The sequence below is a fragment of the Aotus nancymaae genome, unplaced genomic scaffold (assembly GCF_030222135.1).
Source record: "Aotus nancymaae isolate 86718 unplaced genomic scaffold, 86718_ANA_hifiasm-v0.15.2.pri h1tg000049l, whole genome shotgun sequence".
NCBI classification, from domain to species: domain Eukaryota; kingdom Metazoa; phylum Chordata; class Mammalia; order Primates; family Aotidae; genus Aotus; species Aotus nancymaae.
The window spans coordinates 22,668,889-22,681,655 of record NW_026988463.1 but is presented as its reverse complement, the minus strand read 5'-3'; the positions used below and the strand labels follow the sequence as shown (position 1 = coordinate 22,681,655).

General features: G+C 45.8%; 1 protein-coding gene across 1 annotated transcript; it reads right to left on the bottom strand.

Moving 5' to 3' along the window:
• Positions 1–1,831: 1,831 nt before the first annotated feature.
• On the bottom strand, positions 1,832–11,782 carry LOC135269069 (nuclear pore complex-interacting protein family member B12-like). The gene is made up of 11 exons (XM_064362755.1): positions 11,432–11,782; positions 9,372–9,433; positions 8,862–8,956; positions 7,270–7,343; positions 5,250–5,530; positions 5,145–5,195; positions 5,013–5,072; positions 4,881–4,940; positions 4,749–4,808; positions 4,617–4,676; positions 1,832–1,880 (listed from the first exon to the last, which is right to left on the bottom strand). The coding sequence occupies exons 1-11, from the start codon at positions 11,600–11,602 to the stop codon at positions 1,832–1,834; spliced, it is 1,023 nt and encodes a 340-aa protein (XP_064218825.1). The 5' UTR covers positions 11,603–11,782.
• Positions 11,783–12,767: the final 985 nt, after the last annotated feature.

Genomic DNA, 12,767 nt, shown 5'->3' with positions numbered 1-12,767 from the left:
AGGATTGGCCTTGAGTTTCCCGCCAAAGTCAACCTGATTCTGAAGACCAAGGCGCAGCTCCAATAAACCAGACCCATCCTCACTGTTAGTCTCCTGGCACCATAAAAAGTAGGGGAGACAGGGCCCCCTGACAGAACCAAGTTAAATTTCCCAGAGCTCTAGGCATTCATTCACCCTGATCCAGAGCCTTCACACACCCAGGGAAAGAATCATTCCTACAGATAATGGACTAAGGGCAGTAAGGCAATGAGGAAGTGCTGGGGGCATAATTCCCTGTGCACACCCGGCTATCTGAGCTCTCCCGTGGCGGCTCTATGGGGCCCTCACGCAGCCTCCATGCTCCTGCTCACACTGCTTGCCCAGCCAGGAGCCTTCCAGCTCCACCTGAGTTACACAAACTCCCAAGTGAAAACAACCCACTCCAGCCTTTTCCGCAGCCTCCTGCTTGTTCCCAGGAGATCCGGTCTCTTTCTTTTGCACCCTGGGTCCCTTCACCTGTGCTTCCACTGCGGGTGGGTGGTCACAAGCTCTGTGCCCTTTAGTGTGGATCTCTCTGCTGGAGGACACAGGATGCCCTGCAAGTCAGGGACAGGTCTCATCCCTCACAGAGATGGCCATGTGGCCCAGGTTCGATGCACACCTGCAGAACTGCTATTTCTGGCTTCTATACACAATCTCTGGCTGGGCTGGTGGCTCAAGCCTGTAATCTCAGCACTTTGGAAGGCCTAAGTTGGCAGATGGCATGAGTCCAGGAGTTTCAGACCAGCCTGGGCAACATGGTGAAACACAAACTCTACAAAAAAAAAAAAAAAGAGAGAGAGAGAGAGAGAGAGAAGGCATGGTGGCTCACACCTGTAATCCCAGCAGTTTGGGAGGCTGAGGTGGTTGGCTCACCTGAGGTCAGGAGTTCAAGAACAGCCTGGCCAATATGGTGAAACCCTGTCTCTACTAAAAATAGAAAAATTAGCCAGGTGTGATGGTATGCACCTGTAGTCTCAGCTACTCAGGAGGCTGAGGCAGAAGAATCACTTGAACCTGGGAGGTGGAGATTGCAGTGAGCTGAGATCTAAGATCCCACCACTGCACTCCAGCCTGGGTGACAAAGCGAGACTCCATCTCAAAAAAAAAAAAAAGGCTGGGCACTGTGGCTCATGCGTGTAATCCGAGCACTTTCAGAGGCCAAGGTGGGCAGATCATGAGATCAATAGATCAAGACTCTCCTGGCCAACACGGTGAAACGCTGTCGCTACTAAAAATACAAAAAATTAGTTGGGCATGGTGACATGCACCTGTGGTCCCAGCTACTTGGGAGGCAGAGGCAGGAGAATTGCTTGAACCTAAGAGGCAGAGGTTGCAGTCAACCAAGATGGTGCCACTGCACTACAGCCTGGCAACAGAGTGAGACTCCATCTCAAAAAAATTTTTTTAAATAGAAAGGAGCCAAACATGGTGGTGCATGACTGCAGTCCCAGCTGATCCTCTGGAGGCTAAGGTGGGAGGATCACCTGAACCCTGGAGATGGAGGTTGCACTGAGCCAGGATTGCACCACTGCACTCCAGCCTGAGTGACACAGTGAGACTCTGTCCCCACAAAAAATAAAAAAATCTGTCTTTATCTACAAGAGATACCTGCTGCCAAACTCATGACAAGGAAATAATGCAACCAACTGTGTACTCTCAGAAACTTGAGAGAAGTGAGCAGGATCTCAGCCGGTGTTACCTTTGTACTGCAAAGCCGTGCAGTACCATCTGTGACATTTCTTTCTATTCACTCAAAAAAGAAGAGATGAATTTTTTTAAAAAATTACTTTATACCGTTCGAATGAACACATCAAGTGGTGCCTTTAGAGGTGCTGGTCAAGGTCTCAGAGGCCACATGACTAGAGGAGAGGGTGAAGTCTGAGAGGACACTCAGGTGAAGGTTGAGTGTCGGTTGAGACAGCAGGTCAGCTGGCAGAGGTGTCAGAAGACACTCGGGTGGAGTTGTGCACGGACTCAGAAAATCATTGGCTAAAGGTGGTAGAGGTAATAAAAGACACTCATGTGCAGGCGTCTGTGGTCTTGAAAACATCATCTGTAGAAGCTGGCAGGGGTGTCAGAAGACACTCGGGTGGAGTTGCATATAGACACAGAAAATCATTCGCTAAATGTGGTAGAGGTAATAGAAGACACTCATGTGCAGGTGTCTGTGGTCTCGAAAACTCATTATCTGTAAAACGTGGCAGGGGTGTCAGAAGACACTCGGGTGGAGTTGCATATAGACTCAGAAAATCATTCGCTAAAGGTGGTAGAGGTAATAGAAGACACTCATGTGTAAGTGCCTGTGGTCTCAAAAACTCATCTATAGAAGCTGGCAGGGGTGTCAGAAGACACTCGGGTGGAGTTGCGTATAGACTCAGAAAATCATTCGCTAAAGGTGGTAGAGGTAATAGAAGACACTCATGTGTAAGTGCCTGTGGTCTCGAAAACTCGTCATCTGTAGAAGCTGGCAGGGGTGTCAGAAGACACTCGGGTGGAGTTGCATATAGACTCAGAAAATCATTCGCTAAAGGTGGTAGAGGTAATAGAAGACACTCATGTGCAGGTGTCTGTGGTCTCGAAAACTCATCATCTGTAGATGCTGGCAGGGTTGTCAGAAGACACTCGGGTGGAGTTGCGTATAGACTCAGAAAATCATTCGCTGAAGGTGGTAGAGGCAATAGAAGACACTCATGTGTAAGTGTCTGTGGTCTCGAAAACTCTTCATCTGTAGAACCTGGCAGAAGTGTCAGAAGACACTCGGGTGGAGTTGCATATAGACTCAGAAAATCATCCGCTAATGGTGGTAGAGGTAATAGAAGACACTCATGTGTAAGTATCTGTGGTCTCAAAAACTCATCATCAGTAGAAGCTGGCAGGGGTGTCAGAAGACACTCGGGTGGAGTTGCGTATAGACTCAGAAAATCATTCGCTAAAGGTGGTAGAGGTAATAGAAGACACTCATGTGCAGGTGTCTGTGATCTTGAAAACTCATCATCTGTAGAAGCTGGCAGGGGTGTCAGAAGACACTCGGGTGGAGTTGTGTATAGAGTCAGAAAATCATTCGCTAAAGGTGGTAGAGGTAACAAAAGACAGTCATGTGCAGGCATCTGTGGTCTGGAAAATTCATCATCTGTAGAAGCTGGCAGAGGCGTATAAAGACACTCGGGTGGAGTGCGTATAAAATCTGACAATCATCGGTTAAAGGTATTAGAAGTAATACAAGACACTCATGTGTAGGTGTCTGTGGTCTCGAAAACTCATCATCTGTAGAAGCTGGCAGAGGTGTCGGAAGACACTCGAGTGGAGTTGCGTATGGACTCAGAAAATCATTGGCTAATGGTGGTAGAGGTAACAGACACTCATGTGCAGGCGTCTGTGGTCTTGAAAACTCGTCATCTGTAGAAGCTGGCAGAGGTGTCAGACACTCGGGTTGAGTTGCGTATGGACTCACAGAATCATCGGTTAAAGGTGTTAGAGGTAATACAAGACACTCATGTGTAGGTGTCTGTGGTCTCAAAAACTCATCATCTGTAGAAGCTGGCAGAGGTGTCAGAAGACAGTCGAGTGGAGTTGCGTATGGATTCAGAAAATCATTGGTTAAAGGTGGTAGAGGTAATAGACACTCATGTGCAGGCGTCTGTGGTCTTGAAAACTCATCATCTGAAGAAGGTGGCAGAGGTATCAGAAGACACTCGAGTGGAGTTGCGCATGGAATCAGAAAATCACTGGCTAAAGGTGGTAGAGGTAATAGAAGACACTCATGTGTAGATGTCTGTGGTCTCGAAAACTCATCATCTGTAGAACCTGGCAGGGGTGTCAGAAGACACTCGGGTGGAGTTGCATATAGACTCAGAAAATCATCCGCTAATGGTGGTAGAGGCAATAGAAGACACTCATGTGTAAGTATCTGTGGTCTCAAAAACTCATCATCAGTAGAAGCTGGCAGGGGTGTCAGAAGACACTCGGGTGGAGTTGCATATAGACTCAGAAAATCATTCGCTAAAGGTGGTAGAGGTAATAGAAGACACTCATGTGCAGGTGTCTGTGATCTTGAAAACTCATCATCTGTAGAAGCTGGCAGAGGTGTCAGAAGACACTCGGGTGGATTTGCGTATAGACTCAGAAAATCATTCGCTGAAGGTGGTAGAGGCAATAGAAGACACTCATGTGTAAGTGTCTGTGGTCTTGAAAACTCATCATCTGTAGAATCTGGCAGGGGTGTCAGAAGACACTCGGGTGGAGTTGCGTATAGACTCAGAAAATCATTCGCTAAAGGTGGTAGAGGTAATAGAAGACACTCATGTGCAGGTGTCTGTGATCTTGAAAACTCATCATCTGTAGAAGCTGGCAGGGGTGTCAGAAGACACTCGGGTGGAGTTGCATATAGACTCAGAAAATCATTCGCTAAAGGTGGTAGAGGCAATAGACACTCATGTTCAGGCGTCTGTGGTCTTGAAAACTCATCATCTGTAGAAGCTGGCAGGGGTGTCAGAAGACACTCGGGTGGAGTTGCGTATAGACTCAGAAAATCATTCGCTAAAGGTGGTAGAGGTAATAGAAGACACTCATGTGTAAGTATCTGTGGTCTCAAAAACTCATCATCAGTAGAAGCTGGCAGGGGTGTCAGAAGACACTCGGGTGGAGTTGCGTATAGACTCAGAAAATCATTCGCTAAAGGTGGTAGAGGCAATAGACACTCATGTTCAGGCGTCTGTGGTCTTGAAAACTCATCATCTGTAGAAGCTGGCAGGGGTGTCAGAAGACACTCGGGTGGAGTTGCGTATAGACTCAGAAAATCATTCACTAAAGGTGGTAGCGGTAATAGACACTCATGTTCAGGCGTCTGTGGTCTTGAAAACTCATCATCTGTAGAATCTGGCAGGGGTGTCAGAAGACACTCGGGTGGAGTTGCGTATAGACTCAGAAAATCATTCACTAAAGGTGGTAGCGGTAATAGACACTCATGTACAGGCGTCTGTGGTCTTGAAAACTCATCATCTGTAGAATCTGGCAGGGGTGTCAGAAGACACTCGGGTGGAGTTGCGTATAGACTCAGAAAATCATTCACTAAAGGTCGTAGCGGTAATAGACACTCATGTTCAGGCGTCTGTGGTCTTGAAAACTCATCATCTGTAGAAGCTGGCAGGGGTGTCAGAAGACACTCGGGTGGAGTTGCGTATGGACTCAGAAAATCATTCGCTATAGGTGGTAGAGGTAATAGAAGACACTCATGTGCAGGTGTCTGTGGTCTTGAAAACTCATCATCTGTAGAAGCTGGCAGGGGTGCCAGAAGACATTCGGGTGGAGTTGTGTACACACTCAGAAAATCATTGGCTAATGGTGGTAGAGGTGCCAGACGACTTTTGTGTGTAGGTGTCTGTAGTCCCAGGTGACACCCAGACGGAGGATGTGGCCGCCAAGCCATCAGTGGTCTTGAAGGGTCAGCCATGAGGTAGGGCGAGTAGAGCAATCCTGAGCAATGATGTTGCTGTGCTGCAGCCAAATTAACCTGCAGGCAGAAGGAAGACTTATTTTGAAATGTATGAATCTGACAGACAGAACCACCACCGCCAACACAGGCTGCACCTTATGTTGCTGCTGATAGTTTTTTGCACCTTTCCATCCTCCAGGTTTCAAAACAGCAGCATCAGTGTCATGAAGTCACCCTTCCACTAAGTACCACTGACAGCTGGGGACTGAAGAAGAGTCATTGGGACAAACTGTTTTCTCCACATGCCACTGCATCTGTCTGCAAATGTAGGCAGGCTGGGGGCCTGCCCCAGGGAAGACAGAGTCATAGCACAGTAAGGAAGAAGCATCTTTCAGACACAGGAATGTCTCTGTCCATCCTCATCCCTCCCTCATCGCCATCACCAGAGCATGTTCTTTGCGTCAGATAAACAGCGAGTAAGAGAGGTATGAAAAGCCCATTGTCCACACATGTGTTACAGCTTCTTTTTGCAGAATGTTCTCCAGGCCTTTTATGTTCCGTCTCTGATTCTCAAAACTCTGCAAGTGAGTGTGACCACCCTGCTCCAAATCTACGAAAACAGAGGCTCCCCAAGGAAGAAGAACATGTGCCCAGGGTCACAAAGCTTGCAGAAGGCAGAGTGGAAGTCTATTCCAGCTCTGCCTGCAGGACCCTCTCATTTTCCCTCTGATTCCCTTCTTGACAAAGGCTCTTCTTCACTCTGGGGGTGCCCTCCATGAGCACAGATGGCTCTGGGAAATGTGTAAGCAGGGAAACTGGGAGAGGGTTTTCTGACAGAAGAATCTGACATACAGAAGTCAGTTAGGCATGGCTAGAGTATTTCTTTTAACTCCCAGGTAATACAAATTTTCAGTGCATTAAGGCATAAATAATACTTTTGTCCAGGGAATAATGAGGTGGGACTTCTGAAAAAAGCAAGTTTTAGAAATGTGTTTAATTTCAAGTGTACAGTTCCCATCATGTGTAATCATAGGACTCGGCAGCTGTTGAAGGTACAGAGGCCAGACGAGAACCAGCATAGCTGAGCATCATTTAAGGCCTTGGTTGGGAATTGTCACTGTGGGTAATAGGTTACATTCACTTTCACTAACTCACAATCGAGGCATTTTTTTATTACAAATACGGAGACTCTGACACTTAGAATGTTAGATCAGGGCACCGCCACATGGGGGTGAAGGCGTTTTTGCACAACACAGTTACCAACAGGAATGGGAGTGTGATGAACTATGAAATTGACCTTGATGAAGAGCATTCAAAATTGCACAAAGCACATATTAATGTTGGATTAATGAGTTTTCACTTTCATCACTTCTGGGAATACAGCAGATATTTCAAATGTTGATCACCTACCTTGTAGAAAAAAACAAACAAAATCACAGCAAAATAAAAGAAAACCCCACATAATTCAGAAATAGACCCCACAACACCTTGAGTAACAGATCAGTCAGAGTTCACTGGGCCATGAGACCCATGAAAGTGGAGGTCAGTGGAATTCCTGTTATTTCCAGAAACAGAACAGTAAAAGCCCTTCAGCCCTCAGTCCCTAAGCATTTATGGCTTCTGGAGGTGCCACTCAAGATGACTAGCTGGGAATGAAGAAGCCAGAAAGCTTATGGGAAAAATTTTGCTTCTGAAAAAGTCCAGACAGAAAAGGTATCACAGAACCTACAGAGCAGAGGCCAGGCCAGGAGAGGATGATGGAGGAAAAGACTACAGTGTCCTGATACAGGCACAGTGAAAATGACCCCAGCATTTACCTTTGTCTTCTCTGTGTTTTCACTTGGGATGCAGCTGCTGTTCCTCACGGGAACCGAATGAGGTCCTGAATCTGCTAAGGGCAAGAGAAGGGAATGGGGCTAAATCTCACTTGCATGTTCTGTGCAGAATAAGAAACCCTCCACGCCTTCTGCTGCCATCTCACCCTCTTTGCCACACTCAGGTCCCTTACCAGAGGCACAGGGTTAATTGACCAGATGCATCAGAGGACCCTGGAGCCCTCTGGGCCTGAGCCTTGAGGAAGATACTGCAGAGTCCTGGTCCAGGGGTTTTCTTAACTCTCAACAGGCTGTGGACAAGTCGGGCTCTAACCAGTTGGAAATGAGCTTTAAATCAGGGTTCCCAGTACACATCAAAGGAAATCACCCATCATGTGAGCACAGACTCCAAATTAAAATAGAAACAGCCATGGATGGGAAGAACATCTATAGGGCCAGGACAGGAGCAGCACTGCTCCTTTTCTTCAAGCTGTAGGGGCATTTAAAATCCTGCAGATTCATAGTGAATCTAACCTCCATATCTCACCAGGCATTGTCAATATTTATGAACAGAAATGAACATAAAGAGACTAACAGCCATGAGAAAAGGTAAGTGCTACAGAAATTAAATGAGGGCTGGATGCGGTGGCTCACACTTATAATCCGAGAACTTTGGAAGGCTGAGGTGGGCAGATCACTTGAGGTCAAGAGTTAGAGACAAGCCTGACCAACATGGTGAAACTCTGTCTCTACTAAAAATACAAAAAGAAAAAATTTGCCAGGCATGGTGGCAGGCACATGTAATCCCAGCCACTTGGGAGGATGAGGCAGAAGAACTGCTTGAACTCAGGAGGTGGAGGTTGCAGTGAGCAAAAATTGTGCCACTGCACTTCAGCCTCAGTGACTGAGCAAGGTTTTCAAAACGAAAAGGAAAGAAAAGAAAAAAAGAAAGAAAGAAATCAACTGGAAAGTTTTAGGGTCACACTTCAAATGTTAGAGTAAGATTACATAGAAATTTAGCTTACTAAAGGAGTTATATAGTTCACAATAAACAATTTAAATAAGCAAAAGGAATGAAGGAAGTTCCAAAAAGTGCAAATAAATGCTTCTTTTCTTAAAGCAGATCTCATGTACTGTTTTATTGATCCATGAAGACGTCACCTGAAAATCTCTGCTCTCATCAGCACTTACAGCTCCCATTCTAAAATGTTATCGTTGTTACTTTTCTCAAATGAAAGAAAAACAAAGCCTTCACACTGACTCAAGGTGGGAAGGGGAGCTGGCCCATTTGCCTTGTAGGCTCATCTTCACAGTTAAAACTAACCAAGGCATCAGTGGGGGGCAAAGTCCACAGTCAGTGGAGGGGTCTGAGCTCAATCATTCACACAGGACTAGCCAAGAGCCATTCAGCCAGGGCACTTGAGAAAAATGGGGTCCTGCCCCCCAGCAGGACAACTGTTCTCTTCATAAGTGCTAGGAACTGTTTCCAGGAGACATGACAATTACCCCACCTGAGCCCTCACCCCCAAAAGGAGAAGCAGGGTATGTGGACTGTGCAGCAGAAACTAAGTGGCTGCCTTCACGGGAGCTCCTACCTCGCCAGAAAGCGTTCTTCAGGCACAGGTGTTTCTGGGCTGGCCCCTCACTCATGTGTCTCCCTGGCACTCTCCTCTTTCTCCTCATTTCCCATCTAGAAGACAGAGAAAGAACTGACTTGAAAAAGAATTAAAACACCATGTTCTTTACTAGACACTTGAAGCTTCATCTTAAAACAAAAACATCCTTAAAAATGACCATAACAACTGAGCGTGGTGGCGCAAGCCTGCAATCCCAGCACTTTGGGAGGCTGAGGTGGCCAGATCACCTGAGGTCGGGAGTTTGAGACCAGCCTGACCAACAAGGAGAAATTGTCTCTACTAAAAATACAAAAAAGTCAGGTGTAGTGGCACATGCTTTTAATTCCATCTACTTGGGAGCCTGACACAGAGAATTGCTTGAACCCGGGAGGTGGAGGTTGCAGTGTGCTGAGATTTCACCACTGCACTCCAGCCTGAGTGACGGAGACTCCGGCTCAAAAAGAAAAAAAATCCATCACAATGACCTACCTGTGCTGCTTGTAGGCAGCCTTGCTCTCTGCCGTCTCCCCCTCCAAGGCTTGAGCACAGAACTGTGGGGAGAAAAATACATCCATGTCCTCACCTGGCGGACTATGCCCAAAAGCAAGGAAAACAAAGAAACAAAACTTACCCAGTTGTCAAGAGCCTTTCTTGCAGAAGAGGTGACCTGAAAAAGCCACCACACCCAGCCTGAAAGAACATCTTTCAAGTTCTTTATAGAATTTGGTTTTTCTGATTTTAACTCACAGGTAATTTAGTTAAAATCAGAAGTGGTACATGAAAAAACATCCCCTCCCCAGGCATGGTGGCTCACGCTTGTAATCCCAGCACTTTGAGAGGCTGAGGTGGGTGGATCACTTGAGATTGGGAGTTTGAGACCAGCCTGGCAAACATGGTGAAACCCCAACTCTACTAATACAAAAATTAGCTGGGTGTGGTGGTGACCGCCTGTCATTCCAGCTGCTCATTGGGAGCTGAGGCAGGAGAATCACTTAAACCCATGAGGTAGAGGTTGCAGTGAGCCAAGATCACACCATTATACTCCAGGCTGGGCGACAGAGCCAGACTGTCAAAAAAAAAAAAAAAAAAGAGAAAACTTCCTCCAACTTGTATTGACAATTCTCTGTTCAGGACTAAGTAGGGTAGAGACTGTTAAATGCGGCAGGGTGTGGTGGCTCACACCTGTAATCCCAGCACTTTGGGAGGCCGAGGCGGGTGGATCATCTGAGTTCAGAGTTCAAGACCAGCCTGGCAAAAATGGTGAAATCCCGTCTCTACCAAAAATACAAAAATTAGCCGGGCATGGTGGTACAGGCCTGTAGTTCCAGCTACTTGGGAGGCTGGGGCAGGAGTCTCACTGGGACCTAGGAGGCAGAGGTTGCAGTGAGCTGAGATTGTGCCACTGCACTCCAACCTGGGCCAGAGAGTCAGACTCCATTTCAAAAAAAAAAAAAAAAAAAAAAGGAGAAAGGCAGTCCTGAATGGCAGGTAATTATCTAGGTTGTAAAAATAAAACATACTTCCTCTTCCCTTGAATATAAAAAGCATTGTGGGATTAGTGCTTTTTTCTTGGATCCTTGTTCAGAAGGAGGTTCAGCCCCCAGACAACCACGTTTTTACTGTCATGAAAGGTAAGAGAAAGTAGAGAGCTCACTTTACCCAATGGACAAAAAGGCTCAAATGATGACACAACTTAGCAGTCAAATTCTTATCAAGTACAGACTTTGGACATACTGATCCCTCTCCACCTGCAACCGGGAACATGCACTTTGATGATGTCATTTAAAATTACCCTGCCCAGACACACTGTTCGTTGATTCTCTAAAGGGCAGTTCCCACAGATTCTCTGGGGCTTTCTCTGCATGATGAGATGCAGTGCAGCTCTGCCCTTCACCGTCCTGCAGTTTGTCGCCTCTTCCCCATGATCTCAGAGGAACTTTGTCGCAGGCCAACTTTGTTCCTTGGGATCTTTCATTTCCCCTAAAAATCACTGACTCCCCCTCTAAATTGCCTCCATCTCCATCTATCTCCCTCTCCCCTGAAAACAGGGTACCCTTTAAGCATCAACCATCTGACCCTTCTTGCAGTCTCATTTTTCAGCTGGCTCCCATGTTTATGCCTGCTCTGTGTTTTTCTTCTCCTGTTAAGCTGTCTGTTGTCAGTTTCTGCAGTGAATCTTTAGAGAGTGAAAGCTTTCCTTCCAGCCATACGATAGAATTATAAAGCACAAAAGTTTAGACAGAATTTCCTATTTAAGTGCCAAAATTTCATACTCCATTTCTGATAAAGCTCACAAAGGTTAAAAAAACAAACAAACTTAGTTTTGACTCAAAGCTCTGTTGACATTCTATTAAACGAACACCAACCTATTTAATTTTCATAATGTAAATGGCAGATACTTTTATAATTCTTATGCTAATCAATAATTTCCCTAATGTTTTTGGTAAAACCCAATATTCATAATAAAGTCCAGAACCATGAATTGTTTTAAATAATTTCTTCTTATGTGTGATTACAAGTATACCTCTACAGGAAGTTAGTATACTCACACAGAAGCGAATTTTTCGGAGGAAAAGTCGAGCTATAGAAACTCCCAGATATACACCAGTGAAGAGCATCCATAGAATGCCAGGCAAGTCATGCCCAGTGTACTCATCATTAGGTGGAAAACTGATGACCTGGAATAATAATAGTTGAAATAATGAAAAGGTCAGTGACATTCACAATATTTCAGTAAAAAATAATAATCTTTAGAAACCATCAACCTCCTCCAAGAGGTAGCCACACCCCTCAGATATCACCAGGGGATTCCACTGCTTCAAAAAAGATTGGAAGTTACCAGTCTCATGTTTTTTGCATGGCTGGTAGTGTGTTTAGGCATTCTAAATGTACACTGCCTTTTTTTTCTTGACGTAAAGCAGGGATATCCAATTTGTTGGCTTCCCTGGGCAATATTAAAAGAAGGAAACTTGTCTTAGGCCACACATAAAATACACTAACCCTAACAATAGCTGATGATCTAAAAAATATCACAAAAGGCCAGATGCGGTGGCTCATGCCTGTAATCCCAGCACTCTCGGAGAGTGAGGCTAGGGGATCACCTGAGGTCAGGAGTTCCAGACCAGCATGGCCAAAATGGTGAAACCTCATCTCTACCAAAAATACAAAAATTGGTCAGGTATGGTGGCAGATGCCTGCAATACCAGCTACTCAGGAGGCTGAGGCAGAAGAATCGCTTGAACCAGGGAGGGAGAGGTTGAAGTGAGCCAATATCACGCTATTGCACTCCAGCCTGGGAGACAAGTGGGAGACTTTGTCTCAAAAAAACAAAAACAAAAACAAAAATCACAAAAAAAAAATTTTTTTTTTTTTTTTTTTTTGAGACATGTCCCACTCAGTCACCCAGGCTAGAGTGCAGTGGTGCAATCTCAGCTCGCTGCAACCTCCGCCACCTGGATTCAAGCCATTCTCCTGCCTCAGCCTCCTGAGTAGCTGGTACTACAGGCTCCTGCCACCACGCCTGACTAACTTTTATATTTTTAGTAGAGACAGCATTTCACCATGTTGGTCAGGCTGGTCTGGAGCTCCTGACCTCAACTGATTCACCAGCCTCAGCCTCCCAGTTACAGGCGTGAGCCACCACATCAGGCCTGTCATTTCTTTATATTTAAATAACATAAGGACTTTAAGACCCTTTCTCCTTTGGGTCAATCAATGATCTGCACCATACACATTTTACAAAACCAAGGACAATACAGTCCTCACTCACATCCTGGTCAGGTCACTCCTAGTGACTCCCGCATTGCAAACCTCCCAGCAGGTGCAGCCCTTTCCTCTCCATCTGATGGGCTTCTAATCTCCCATCACACTGACTGGACACAGACT